This window comes from Poecilia latipinna, unplaced genomic scaffold (genome assembly GCF_001443285.1).
Source record: "Poecilia latipinna isolate Pla-1442-1.1 unplaced genomic scaffold, P_latipinna-1.0 Scaffold81, whole genome shotgun sequence".
In the NCBI taxonomy this organism is placed as follows: Eukaryota; Metazoa; Chordata; class Actinopteri; order Cyprinodontiformes; family Poeciliidae; genus Poecilia; species Poecilia latipinna.
This window is the reverse complement of record NW_015112697.1, coordinates 562,991-576,838: the sequence shown is the minus strand read 5'-3', so window position 1 is coordinate 576,838 and position 13,848 is coordinate 562,991. Positions and strand designations below refer to the sequence as shown.

Here is a 13,848-nt window from a genome sequence, read left to right as displayed (position 1 = left end):
GATGAAGAAAACAAGCGTTAAAATAACTGAAATCATGAAGCCAAAAACTCTTTGACCTAGATGATTTATACAGTTTCTCAGATTCTTACCCAAAGTGAGAAAACTTGGTACTTTTCCCCTCCCTTTAATAACTTAATTAGGTGTGCAAGCAGCTCTCTATTCTGACACATCGCGCTACATGTAGGTGTCTATAATCCTCTACTGTAGTTTCCCCAATTATTGCGCCACTATTGATGGTAAGCGTAAACAGAAGAATAATTGTAGGGAAATGAGCATAGAAAAAAAAAAATCAAGAAAAGACTTCAAAGAGTCACTGCAATGGTTGTCTGCAAGGGTGACGAACACAAGCTCCCCCCACCCCTGACTGGTTGTGGTTTTGCTCTAACTCATATAAGTTGAGATGTGAAAATGTGACGTTTCTGGGAAACACAAACCAGTTACTCGAACACAGGTTGGCTTCATGGGCTCTCCTACACTCAGTTATGATCATCTTTCTACTTTACCTCATGGAAACTTTTCAGCACTTGAGTTCACTAAATGGATACGTGATATTTCTGCTCCTTGCAACAATCAGCACAGGTAAACTCGTCATTTTATTGTCTCTAAGGAGCCATTGTTAAACTTTTACTGACAGCAAAATGATTTCTAGATAATAATCTTTCAAATGAAAGTGACAAATCTACTAAAAGTATAGATCAGCCGCAGAACATTGGTTAGCTTATCAGCATTATGTGGTTTGCACTAGCAGGTGACATCCGCTCAGCGCTGTCTGGGCTGCCTCAGCGAAGACCTACTGATCAAATTCAAATCGATACCTAACCTGTTATTCATATGCTAGTTTAAAGTTACTTTCAGATTTCTGTTCAAATTCACTTCAAACTCTCCTTGGAAGAGGAAAATATACATATATATATATTTTATGGTGAATGTTATGCCACAAAAGTGTTCAAGTGGATGTGCCTAAAAAAGAAAAGGGAAAAGAAACACAATTGCAGAAAAATCTACAGCAAACCCCCAAGGGGGAGTGTAAGGAAATCCATTTATTGAATAATTTGGCTTAACAGCTGCAAAGGAAAAAAACAAAAACAAAAACATTCCATTTAATCAAACTGATCATTTTTTTGTTTGCTCAAATATATAATTTCTTGACCTAAATAGATGTGTAACACTGCTTTCTCCTAAGGGTCAGCATGTGAAGCTCCTTCCAGTCCTCTGTGCTTCCGACAAGATGAAGACAAGAATGTTTACATCTGTGAATGGGATTTCAACACCAATGAAACAGACGTGACATTTGACTTGTACTTTAAGTGAGTACTGCTCAGTGTTTGAAGAGGCAGATTTTGCAAACAGAACTCCTAAAAGAAAAGTTGAGCAGCATGTAGATAAACTCCTTTCAGTTCTCTCTAGGGACTAAGCAGGCAGGAGACAGGTCACCATTTCCTCTAGTAGGAAAGCGAAGCTGTAATACTGCAGATTTAAATGTCATCAGGAGGGTTTACCATGAATAGACTGAATGCTTTATTTATCAAAACATACTAAATGATTGCTAAATTGGTGCAAATGATTTGTCCTTTGTGTGATGTTTTATACTGAAAAAAAAACGGTTTATTATTTTATGTTGCAGCTCTGAGGTTAATCTTAGCCAGTGGTTATCTGTAGAGTGAACTATAGGGTCATGAAATGCCACATGATAAAAGCAACAGTACTGAATGGATAAGAAGAATAATACAAACAGTCATAAAAAAATAAGTGCACTCTTGCTGTTTCCGTAGGATTAAGGTGGGTCTGACAACGACTCTTGATGATAAGATCATCAGCAGTACCTGTGTATATAAAAAAAAAAAAAAAACATTTTGGCACCTTACAATTTCCAATCAATCCTAGCTATCAAACAATGCAATCACGTTCAGTTCATTATTCAACTTGGTTAAAAAAAATTGCATTGAGCGCTGGAGTTCTGGAAGACTGTGGTGCAGAAGCTTGGAAGTTTGAGATCATTATGATAGGAGGTCAGGAGAGCAGAGGCTGTCTGGGCAGCAAGTCAGGAGGCCATCAGCAGAAGCTGAGCAACACAGGAGGGAGATTTTGCAAATGCTTGGAGACTGAAAGCTAGCATCGCAGGAGCTTTGAGGCCAGCAACAGTGGAGTAGTAGAATCCAGAATTCGACGACGGTGACTGAGGATTCTGAAGACCGATCCTGAAGGCGGAAGAACCCAGATGATGTCTGGCGACGAAGGCGGAGGAACATTTGGGTAGACAATACTGGAGGCCCAAGGAGCATTGTAAGACAGGGACCCATGGAGGAGCTCTGTAGGCTGGAACAGTTGGTGTGTCTGGAGCCCATTCAGGTGCTCAGGAGGCTGGCACTGAAGCCAGAGACATCCTTGGAGGAGCCCAGAAAGAGCTAGGCTGTCAGAGAGGAGGATAGCAGCAGCAATTTCAGCTTCTGCTGCTGCAGGAGAGAGCTGAGTAACTTCTGCTGCTGCCTTGAGATCTGTTGGGGCCGCTGCAGGCGGGGCGTCTGATGGTCTGATGGGTGTTATGGTTTTGATACATGACACTAGTTGTGAATCTTGGAAATGACAGCGAAGAGGAAGAGGAGAAGTGCAGGCCACAGCCCGATCTCTTGGAGAAGGTGTAAAAGATCAGCTAGACCCACCTCATGTGGAGAGTGCAATGCGTCGGATACCGATGCACAACACTGCTGGTTGCACTGGTGTCCTCAATGCGGACAGGTAGACCAAAGAGAAGCAGAGGACCTCACAGGAAGCCAGGGCAAGAAAACAGAAGAAAAGCTTTAAGGAAAGAGAGAAGCTACATCACTAGGGAGTTTTATTACTGACAAGGGCCAGGTGGCTTATTAGTAAAAGACTTCTGCTAAGATTCGAGGCCAGACAGAGAGAATGAAGGCAAGAGAATGACAGCACAAGAGGAGCTGAAGAGGATTAAACATAGACCGGAAACAGGCAAAACTAATCAAAAAGAGACAAAGAATAGAACATTGTAGGTACACACAAAAAGTTATGATTGGGTCGGCTTTCCACAAATAATATGGACTATTGTAGACAGAACAATCAACAAATAGTGAATCATTAACAGGCCGAAGTCCACTGTGGTTTGAGAACCATGAAAGAACTAGTGCTATGTTTCTCACACTAAGTGTAGTTTAAATGAACAAGAACTGCACAAGTTTAACACATATAACTGTTTCCTACATATGATGTTGATGAGAATTACAGTAAAATAAAGTTCATGCGAATAAAAAGTGTGTATATAGATCAAATTGTGGTTTTAGTATGGCAAGTTGTATTTACTCATTTTACAAACATGTATTTAATTTGATCATTTTTACATCTCCATTTTTCTTGCTAGTGACAGTTCTGAAATTCCCAATAATGAAAAAATTGGAGACATTAAGGAGAACCACATAGAGCTCGGTGAGGAAAGACTGATAGTTACTTTAAGAGTTGACATGTGGGTGAAGGCTCGTGCTGGAAAATCTATCTGCACCTCACCTATATGGTCTGGAATATTGCAACATACAGGTACTGGATGCACCAAACAACACTCAACCATATGTTTTCACAAAATGTTTAACAGTTGTTTTTCTCTGCAGTTAAATATGAACCACCACAAAATATAAATGTGTCCTGGTTGAGAAACGATCTCAGCTTGAGTTGGGAGTCTAAATATCCATCTGTAGCTGAGGTCTGGTTCAGGAAAGATCACACAGAATCATGGGAAAAAGTAAGGTTCATTGCTGTTTCTTTACAAGTTCTTATGTTTTTAAATTTCTTTTAAGCTACCTATTGATTAATGCTAATTTATGTTGACATTTTCTTACAGAGACTAATGAATACTACCAATAAAGCTCCTATGCGTGAGTGCACAAATATTCCTTCAGTTATGTCTTTCAAATTATATGTGAATCTCTGGATTTCTGCCTATATTCTTGTTTCCTTTTCCTGCTCTGAAAACACTGCATGTTTGATATTAAAATGTAAAATTGCCTGGGCATAGTAGATGGTAGCTCTGTAGCCTTTCAGCAAGAAGGTTCAAACTCTGAACATGATTGACAGCGCTAAGGCCCTCCTCCTGCCTCTCATTGGTTGCTTCTGACCAAGTGGTGTAATTCTGCAGAGTGTTGTAGGACCACAGGGAGGCAGAAGAGGAGCTCCATGTTTTCATTGATTATCTGTCTCATACTATGCTGTCATGACATAGCAATACTTTTTACAAATATTTTAAAAAATATATTCTTGATAAAAGTTACCTACTGCAGCTTTAATGTAGCTGAATGTAGTCCATCCATTTTGTTTAGAAATTGATGGGTAAATAAAAAGATTCAAATAATAGTTAATTTATTTTTTATTGAAACAGAAAAACTCCTTGTTTTTACAAGAATGCAGCTTACCATGTTCAAATCAGATAGATGGAGAAGGTAGATACCTTTAGGCCAGATGCCTAAAGGCAGAAAACTAGCAAACATACGTAAACACCTGTCATAAAACAATATAGACATCTTTAGAAATACAAATCCATACAAACAAAATGTGCAAATTCACAATCCTGGAGAAAGCCTGTTAGTAAGTTAAAGTATAGTGATATTTGGCAGCAGCGGCAGCATCACATAAAGGAAACAGACAATAAGCTCAACAGAAACATGTTCCTTTAAAATTCCCATGCAAAATCTTGTGTATGTGGAACAATACCAATAACAAGTCACCGGTAATAATCAGACTGAGTCTTTGTTTAAGATGATTGCATGTGGAAGGAAAGGCGTTCTGTATGTGGAGCCAGCATTGGTCCAGGTTGTCCATGATGGATGATAATTTGTTCAATATCTTCCCCTCCTTCACAGTCTCAAAATCAGTTCAACATCAATTACTCAGTCAAACCCAAATCTGATTGCTTGAAATAAGCACCAATATTAAAACCACTGTAAATTACACCATCCTCTACAGCTGCAATCCTATTTAATTCACAGCTTCACATAGCAACATATTTTATTAAAACTCTTGAAATATCAATTTGGTATTATTTAATAATCAAAATTGTTATAATTTGTAGAAACTAATGCACATCATTAATAATTACAATGTTGAGATCTTGGTGATTGGTTGATATTTTAGTTGATGTTGATGTTCTGACCCTATTCAGGGCATGGTTTTTCTTTCCACGTCTAGGTTTCATGTTTTGTTTGCATGGTTTGTGGGTTGTTTTTCTTTTGAAGTTCAGTATTGCTCTTTATGTGTGTGACTGAAGGTACTAGGGTGTGGTAAGCTCTTCATTTAGAAACCTAGTTGCTGTTCAGCAGGGTTGTGTGTTCTCATTTAAGGTTGGCTAAAGTTGCATGATTCATTTCTCTGGACACCTTCACAAAAAAAATCTGCATATTTTTTTAAGTTCAAGTAGAGCAAACATAAGACAAAAATCACCATGTAATGTGCAGCTCTGAAAAAAACGATTCCTGTTTTTCCCCAGGGGTTTCATGTTTGTACAATAAGAAAGACGTATGATTAATCAGTCATCCATTATATCTTTGGTGTGTTATTATCTTTCATCTGAGATGTGCACTCCTATTGCATATGGACTAATAACTTACATGCAAAATTCAGATATCTGAATTTTGCATGTAACTATAATGAGGAAACTATAATGTATGTTAGAACCGTTGCCTTGCAGCTTGAGGTCTCAGGTTTGCATTCTGGTTTCTTTCTTCATGGTGTCATGCTTAGTGGTGTTGAGCTTGGACCAAGGCACAGGAAATCTGACAGTTCGTCCTGAACAGTTTAACAAAGAAAAACGGAACAACGTACAAAACTTGGTTTGTGGCACAACAGCTATAAATATGACGAGAAAGGAGTGGAGAGCGATACAGGAACCAAAAATGTAATCATAGGCAGTGAGGAACAGTTGGGGAGTGAATGGAAACTGTGTGTTACCCTGGACTGCACTGGGAACTTGTCCATGGTGTAACCCGCATCTCGTTTAATCGCTTAATGGAGATAGGCACCAAGCGGTGTATTTATGCAGATCGGATGCACAGAGGAGCAGATATAGAAAATGGATGGGTAAACAAAAAGATTTCAGATAACAGTTAATTTATTTTTATTGAAACAGAAATACTCCTTGTTGTGAATCTTCTGAAGAATACAGCTTACCAGGTTCAAATCAGACAGAGGTCCATCCAGGCTGCAAACCCGCTGTGGAGCGACTGGTCACCAGTTGTGATGGTTCCTGCAGGTAAACCAATGTAATTCCCTGCTTTCTTTTAGTACAGCTTAAAACTATAAGCATACATGTAAGCTTTTAAATCCTACAAGGTACACACAAAAATCATGCTTACTCATTGAAACTGCACAAGTGCATGCAACTGTACCCACAAAGACAGAACTTTTCTGTAGATATAAAATGAGCTATAACCATTAATCTAACCTCAAAATTTCAATGGTTATATTATCTTTGTAAACAATGTAAAGACTGTGTCTGTATTTGTGAAAGTAAATAAAAAAGACAGAGTGCTTTAAAAATACAATTTCGGTCTGACTAAAACAAAAATGTGTAAAAAATATTTTTATTATTATTATTTTTCCAACAGAATTTGAACAACCTCCTTTAGTTCGGAGCACAACAACACTCTTAAATGGCACTCGACAAGTCAACCTGACTTGGGAGGTAAGTAAGTTTAATTTACTGGATATTTTGTTACATAATGGCTGCACAGTGGTGCAGTTGGTAGGGCTATTGCCTTGCAGCAAGAAGGTTCTGGGTTTGATTCCCGGTCTTTCTGCTTGGAGTTTGCATGTTCTCCTGTGCATGCTTTATCTGGTAATACTTACATGTTACTGAAATAGTATACATTTTGGCAGAACTGGACACAATTTTGTGTTCAAATTTTTGCATCACACATATTAATATTACTTTTAAAGTACTATTTATCAGTCATATTGTGTCTTTGGGTCATGGGTTTAACAAATTTGTAACAAACTGGGTCTGTGTTACTTCAGGCGAGTAGCATAAGGTCTTTTAGAAACCAAATGATTCGGGGATTAAAATACTAACTTTGAGGTCTGCAAGTCCTTCCAGCTCCTTGAAAGTCAAATATGAAGAAATTCTAAATAACTCCAGGCTATTAAACTGTAGATCCCAGCCTTTCACTTCAGCACAAACTGAGATTTGTTTCCTCTGTGTTTCCACTCTGACTCATAGAGCGGCAAAATATTGTGGCAAACAGTTAACGGGTGAAACACAAGTCATTCACAGTACATATTCTTCACCAGTCTGGAAGCCTTGCTCTGTTGCTCCATCCTGTCTGTCTTACTCTTTCAGCTTGTGGCTTATTTTTTATCATGCATAACAATTTTTTTTTTTAAGAAACCTGTCTGATTCAAGTACTTTCAGATACCTTCTGCACATTACATGCAACTTTTTAGAGAATTCCCCAAAACCATCAACAGATTTTCTAAGTCACTAGCTCTCCTTTGTGTTTTTATGCTGCACTACTGTGCAGAGGGAGGTGGGGAGTTTCCATTTGTTTCTGTAAATAATTCAATCTCTGTTCGTCTCATCAGCGGATGCCCCAGGCAGCAGCCGTGACAGGGGTGACTTATATCGTAGACGTCACACAATCCTTCCTAAGGTGTCCCTGTAACACTGTAGGGGGGACGAGGAAGAAGAAGAGTCACAATATCAAGCTGAACAGACACACTGTTTATGTGTCATACTCAGCCGCCAACATCACTGTTATTGCCAGAAACGCGGCAGGGTTGTCTCCTCCAGCAGTCGTGCATGTGCCAGCTGCTTCTGCCCCAGATTTAAAAAGTAGGTCCTACAGACTGTGTGCATGAACATGTTTATTTCCTCATGTCAACCACAAGTGTTTTCATACCTTTCCTCGCTCGTAGCTTGTGATGAAACAATGCTGGATAAGAAATTAAAGAAACACGTGTGCCTTGAGTTTTACGAGCTCCAAGATGCAGATTTGATACCAGAAAGAGTTTGGTGTTTAACGTCAGAGAACACAACAAACAAAAGAAAGGAAATCAAAGACAGTAAGTTGGATATAATGGTTTCTGCACTATGTTTTATATCACATCTACCTATGTAATTTTTGCAGTTTTGCTCTTCCATGATGAAAATGATCAAATGTGGCTCCCCAGACAGCTGAAGCACCTGTTCTGTTTCCGTTACAGACATGAAGGACTACACACGCTACCTTTACTTTGAACACAAATGTCAGGATGGCAAACCACAAACGAGGAAAATGTGCCTATACTATAAGAAAGAGGGTGGTAAGTGTGTGCACTCAGCACTATAAACCTCAATATGATGCAGGTGGAACACTGCATTGTCAACATTCCTGTTCATATGTGCTGTTATACTCCTCAAACATTGATCATTTCTTTACCAGCTCATACTCCCATTTGTCATCCATGCCGTTACGCTTCACTTAGTTGTTTCTTTCTTGGTAGTTAAGTATTTATGCTAAAGTAGAATAAATGATCCTGAAAAATTCAACTCTCTTGTGCAATTTATTCAATTGTTTATCAGTTCTGATCATGTAACATCACAATCTCTTTCCATTGATCGAGGTGAAGACAGATTTGGAAATTGAATTAAGACAGATCAAACAAACTTAACAGAAATTTTTTTTTGTCATATTTTGTCTCAAAAAAGAACATAGTATCTAAAATTAGAACATATGGTTTTCAATTAAATTGTGATTAATTAATTACAGACTTTGCAATTAACTATATTAAATGTAATCAAGTACCACTACTAACAAAAACTATTTCACAACCAAATTATAATCAAGTGGGTCAGTCTTGACCGGTACAATCTGGCTCTCACTTAGTTCTGATTCTGTATTTCTTCAGTAATCTATCCATCAAGCTCTTCAATGGGAATCATTAACAGATAACATTTAAGCATGTGCAGCACAAGAGGCAGAAACAGCCTGATAGTTTATCAGTTATACTGAAAATGGGGTGTCCCTTTTCTCACTGGCTTAAATGTTTAATAATCATTTTGAGAATTTTCAATTCGGGTTTTGTATGTCTGTAAAACCTTAGTTATGATTTTTTGCATGAAAATATCTGTGCATATTTAAACTCTTACATGGGATTTTTTTTTTTTGCACATTTTTGCAAGAATTGTCTCCATGTATGTCTCTGTTTTTGCATAGTTAGTGGAAATGCTATGGAACAAATTACATATTTTCATATTTTGTTACTATTACAGTGAATACCACTTCGTAGTTTTATCCCTGGACACAATATCAAAGTCGACAGGACAAATAATAGATATACAAGTTATTATTGTTGTTTTTGTTGTTTCAGTGCCAAGCAAAGAGCCACAGAACTTCATGACTGTTTCTGACACACACGACTCTGCTGATCTAACCTGGAAACAAATTTCATATGAGCACCTCCGTGGCTTCCTCACACACTACAAATTATGTACTGTAAAAATAAATTCACAGAGCAAGCCTCCAGGTTTGAAAGACTGTCTTTTATCTAATGGTTTCTCTTAATTTGTAATGAGAAAGAAAATATATTTGCTTGTGTTTTGTCTCATTTGAACAGAGTGCATCAACAAATCCGCATCAGCAACAAAACACCATCTGAAAAATTTAACACCGGCGACCAAATACAACGTCACCCTGGCCGGAGTGACACAAACAGGAGAAGGGCCGGTAGCCATGGAGAGTTTTACCACACTGCGAGAGAAGCCTTTCAATGGTATCAAGCCTGCAAATTCAACTGTCGAAAAATGGGCTTTTGCATAGATCTGCATACTTTAAAATCACAACAGTGAATTTTCAAGTTGTAAATGTCTTATCCTTCTGCTTTTTAATCTACTATTTTGTCCTTGTCCTTAGTGTGGATAAGCTTTGGATTGTTGCTTGGGTTTTTCCTCTTCTCAATATTTTGCACCGTTGTCCTAAAGAGGTTTGTGAGAGTTTCTTTTGCAAATATAATATCAAATGTCAATGTCAAAGTTCTTCACAAATACGCAGTTTAGTGACAAAATGTTAAAAAGTTCAGCTAAGCTAAGTTTTGTGAGACCCCCTATTTCATGTTAAAATAATGTAACAAGTCTAAGTTTTTATTTTTTTAAAGGTTGTCATATATTGCTACCCTCTATTTAAAATTTCTGATTATTTATATTCCTTTGTCGTATGCTGTCGTATTGTTTATTTAATTTTCCACTCTCCAATTCAATGTCTTTTGTAATCTAGCTGTATTTTCCAAATAGCTCACATAAAATTTGATCGTACGATAGGATTCATGAGTACTATTTTTGTTTACGCTGGATTCTAATCATGTTTGTCCTATTTCACAGCTGGCTTTCTGAAAACAAGGTTTCACAAGTTGCTGTTGTGTAAACATTTTCTGTTCTTGTAATGTTTTAGAATCAAAACCAAGGTGTTCCCTCCTGTGCCGAAACCCGTGATGCCAGACTTCAGTCTTCGTCCACCAGAGAGCGAGGTAAGAAGCTGCGTCTCCACTGATTTCTTCTTAAACAATATTTTCATATAATATAAAACTTTGTTTGGCTCAAATTTCACCATTTCTGCATCTAGTCTCTTGAGGTATTTTTAAATATACCTTTAGTGTATTTTAAAAATGCACTAATTTGGGAACATTGGTTTCAAGAAGGAAAGTCCCTATCAAGCATATAGAAAGATGATGTGAAAGAACTACTAACATTTTATTTCCCCACAAAGCAGAAGCATGTTTTTATTTAAGGATCAAACAAATTAAATTTGACGTAAATACATCAGAGCAAGTGGTAAGCAAATAGATTTTTGGCTTATCATAAACAAGGAAAAATAGCACACTTCAATTTATCCATATAACAATGTTATTAATTATGTCACATCATAAAACTGTATAAAGCATTTAGAAAAGAAAGCATTAAAAAAAGGATATATGCAAAATTCAAATTGTTTTAATAAAATGTGAATTTTCAGTCCAAAACCAGCCATACAGTCATACAGTCAAAGGTTCTTACAGCCCAGCTACTAATTATATTCACATTTCCTTACACAAAAGTACAATAAGAGCTATCAAATTGTTATATAAGAGAAATGTGTATTGCATCCCAGGATTGCCATTTAAAACTTGTTCAAAACATCAAGAACCAAAAAAAAAAAAAAAAAAAAAAGATAAAAAGTTCTGTATGAAAATTACTGAGTATAATTTACTGGTATTACTTTCATCTTTGATACCAATGATCGTAAATTAAACTTTGTAGTTGTTCCTGTCCCCCAGAACACTGACTCTGTTCTCTGCCGTTGTGACCCAATAACAGGAGATGTGGGAGAGGAAAGAGGAAGTGCACGAGGTCACCCTACACAGGCTCATTCCAGATCAGAAACCCGTTTCAGAGGCCACAGTCCTGAAGGGCGAATGGGATGATGAGGCAGGGCGGCAGGCGGAGAAGGACGGGTGCTGCTCGGGAGAATCTGACGATGAGAGATCGAGTGTTGCCTCAGGAGATGACACTTTGAGGAAAGCAGACTTGAAGGGCCTGGAACAGGTGGAGACAGAGCTGGCCATGCTGATATACAGGAATGGTTTGGTGTTTGATGTGAAGTCAGAATCACTTTGAGTCACTTTAACTATTCAACTGCCTCAACAGCACAAGACTGTGCAAGCATTGGACAGAGTTGCTGACAAATGTTTCCCTTTGTAAATAAAACTGTTTATACAAATGTGATTTTTTTAATTTAATTTTGTATTTCTTTTTCGTTTACTTTGTGTGTATTTTCTGAAAGTTACTGATGTCTAACTCAACATGAATTCAATAAGGTGCCAGTATTATATCAGAAAGCAGAATAATTCACTACTGCTTCATTTTTGCACATTAATATTTTTCACACTTTTCAAAAGATGGAAGGGAAATCCTGAGCTGGTTTGTAGCATTTTCATATCTTCATTGTATTTTTCTTTTACTGCCTATTAAAGTCCAAGTAGTCAGTATCTTTGTTTTCTTTTCTCTTCCATTGTCAAACGCGTATGTAGTTTTCTTTTCCAAATCTTATAACTTAATTTCTAAACATGTTGTAGTAATTATTACAATTATTGCAGTCTTGAGGGGCGTCTTTGCAACAACTCTAAGTATAAAGCTATAATGTCTTCATCTCTATTAAAATCACACTGTATTTTAAGTATTCATCAAGTTTTACTTATTTTTTTACTCTGATGGTTAAGAGTCTGGCTTGTTATAGGTTATTGTAAAAATGCACACAGCAGTTAAAAACAAACGCACATGATGGCTCAAAAATTAGAAAAGTAAACCTCCAGCATGTTTTGAGGTAGCTACATGACAGGAAGTGGTCACAACAAAAGAAAATTATTGACCTTAAAAAAAGAAGCAAACAAGGACAAACTACTCATTACAAGAGGCACAAAAGCTTTTGATCTCTCTTATTCAGACTAGAATATGTCCTGTTATCTGCACACACACAACAAAAGAGCTGACCTACTTGTATTTTCTACCGCAGTGCACATGAATTTGAGAGTCTCTTATTGCTTAGCTTGAAAGACCAAAACCAGCAGAGGGCATCTTCTGTAACCCAAAATTAAAAGTGTCTATCTTTCACCACATCGAGATAAAGACTTCCCAGTTTTGACCACAGGCGGGACGCCATGTATCTGGTGAACAATCTGTGGTCATTACGTAGCATAGAGTTTTGTCTACGTGAGCATAACAGTAAACATTCAAGTAAAGCTTCAATTGCTTCCAGCTAAATTATTATTATTTTTTTTTTTAAACTGTGAAGTTTCAGTGAATTTTGCACTATATGTTTCAATTCTGGTTTGCACCCCCATTGTGCCTCTGTATCGTTCCCCAAAAAGGGATGCAAGTCATATGTATATAAGGGCGCTCAACAACAATGCCATTTCCCTTCATGCATATATATATATGTGTATAAAAAATGACAAATTTCATAACTGCACATTTCTGTAAATTTAGTCTGCAAAGGCCTCTGACTGAAGATTGTTGATGTATGACAATCTCATGATTGTCATGACGTGCTAACAGCTTTATTTTCATGTTGCAGAGACAATGTTTCACAGGTCCTCAGTTAGCACCTCACTTTTTAAATCTCTGCTTGGCGGTATGATTAGAAAGTCTGGTACAGAGGCGTTCTAGTTAAGGATGTTTCTTGCCCATTATGATCGATGGACAAGATGGTTTTAACTGCCTGCTCCTTCTCTCTGCCTTCTTTTTCAATTTCTCTGGGAATTGTGATCATAGCTCAGGTATTATTTGAGCTTTTGAGATACATTTTGATATCACAAGACCAAGACAACACCTGACAACCCTACCTTGCCATTGCAAGGCTTCAAACAGGATGTTTTCAGACGAAAGTCTCGACTGAGGTTAAAGTGATACACAGTGTCATCAGTAAGTTGCAACTGAGATACGGAAACTGGAAGAGTGACTGTAAGGCATAGAGTGGATACCCTTAGGCCACATCCTACACTGATGACTGCTTTACTGTGAACAATAACTCTTTATGTTTTCCATAAATTTAACCTAAAAGGCAAATATTCAAACTTTTTGAGAGTAATTTTCATAGCATCAATCAGAAGAGCATTCATCTACTGATCATTGCAGATTCAGATCAACATGGTAATTTCATATTTTGCAAGCATATTTTTACCCAGTTTGATCTGTCAAAAAATTTTCTTCACAAATACAGAGTTGTCCGTTGCTGAATAAAGTCATTCGTTTCTTGAACAAAATAAAACTATTTTCATTAAGAGTAGAGATCTCTTATTTGTTGCCAGGGTTTTCATGTTAGGGAGAAGGAGCGCGTTACTCTGTCG

General features: G+C 37.3%; 1 protein-coding gene across 1 annotated transcript; it reads left to right on the top strand.

The window, feature by feature from the left end:
* The first annotated feature begins 433 nt into the window (after positions 1-433).
* Positions 434-11,991, top strand: il12rb1 (interleukin 12 receptor subunit beta 1). Its single transcript, XM_015019431.1, has 15 exons — positions 434-579; positions 1,184-1,307; positions 3,374-3,546; positions 3,618-3,748; positions 3,848-3,881; positions 6,125-6,247; positions 6,603-6,679; positions 7,576-7,825; positions 7,909-8,055; positions 8,197-8,295; positions 9,343-9,498; positions 9,589-9,744; positions 9,885-9,954; positions 10,419-10,494; positions 11,321-11,991. Exons 1-15 carry the CDS (start codon positions 483-485, stop codon positions 11,618-11,620), a joined length of 2,013 nt encoding a protein of 670 aa, XP_014874917.1. The 5' UTR covers positions 434-482; the 3' UTR covers positions 11,621-11,991.
* The last annotated feature ends 1,857 nt before the right edge of the window (positions 11,992-13,848 follow it).

Bases quoted from the DNA above. Each gene is read 5' to 3' on its own strand.
- il12rb1 (XM_015019431.1), top strand. From the start codon at position 483: ATGATCATCTTTCTACTTTACCTCATGGAAACTTTTCAGCACTTGAGT. The intron at 9,955-10,418 runs GTTTGTGAGAGT...GTAATGTTTTAG, and splicing joins TGCACCGTTGTCCTAAAGAG to AATCAAAACCAAGGTGTTCC. The intron at 10,495-11,320 runs GTAAGAAGCTGC...ACCCAATAACAG, and splicing joins TTCGTCCACCAGAGAGCGAG to GAGATGTGGGAGAGGAAAGA.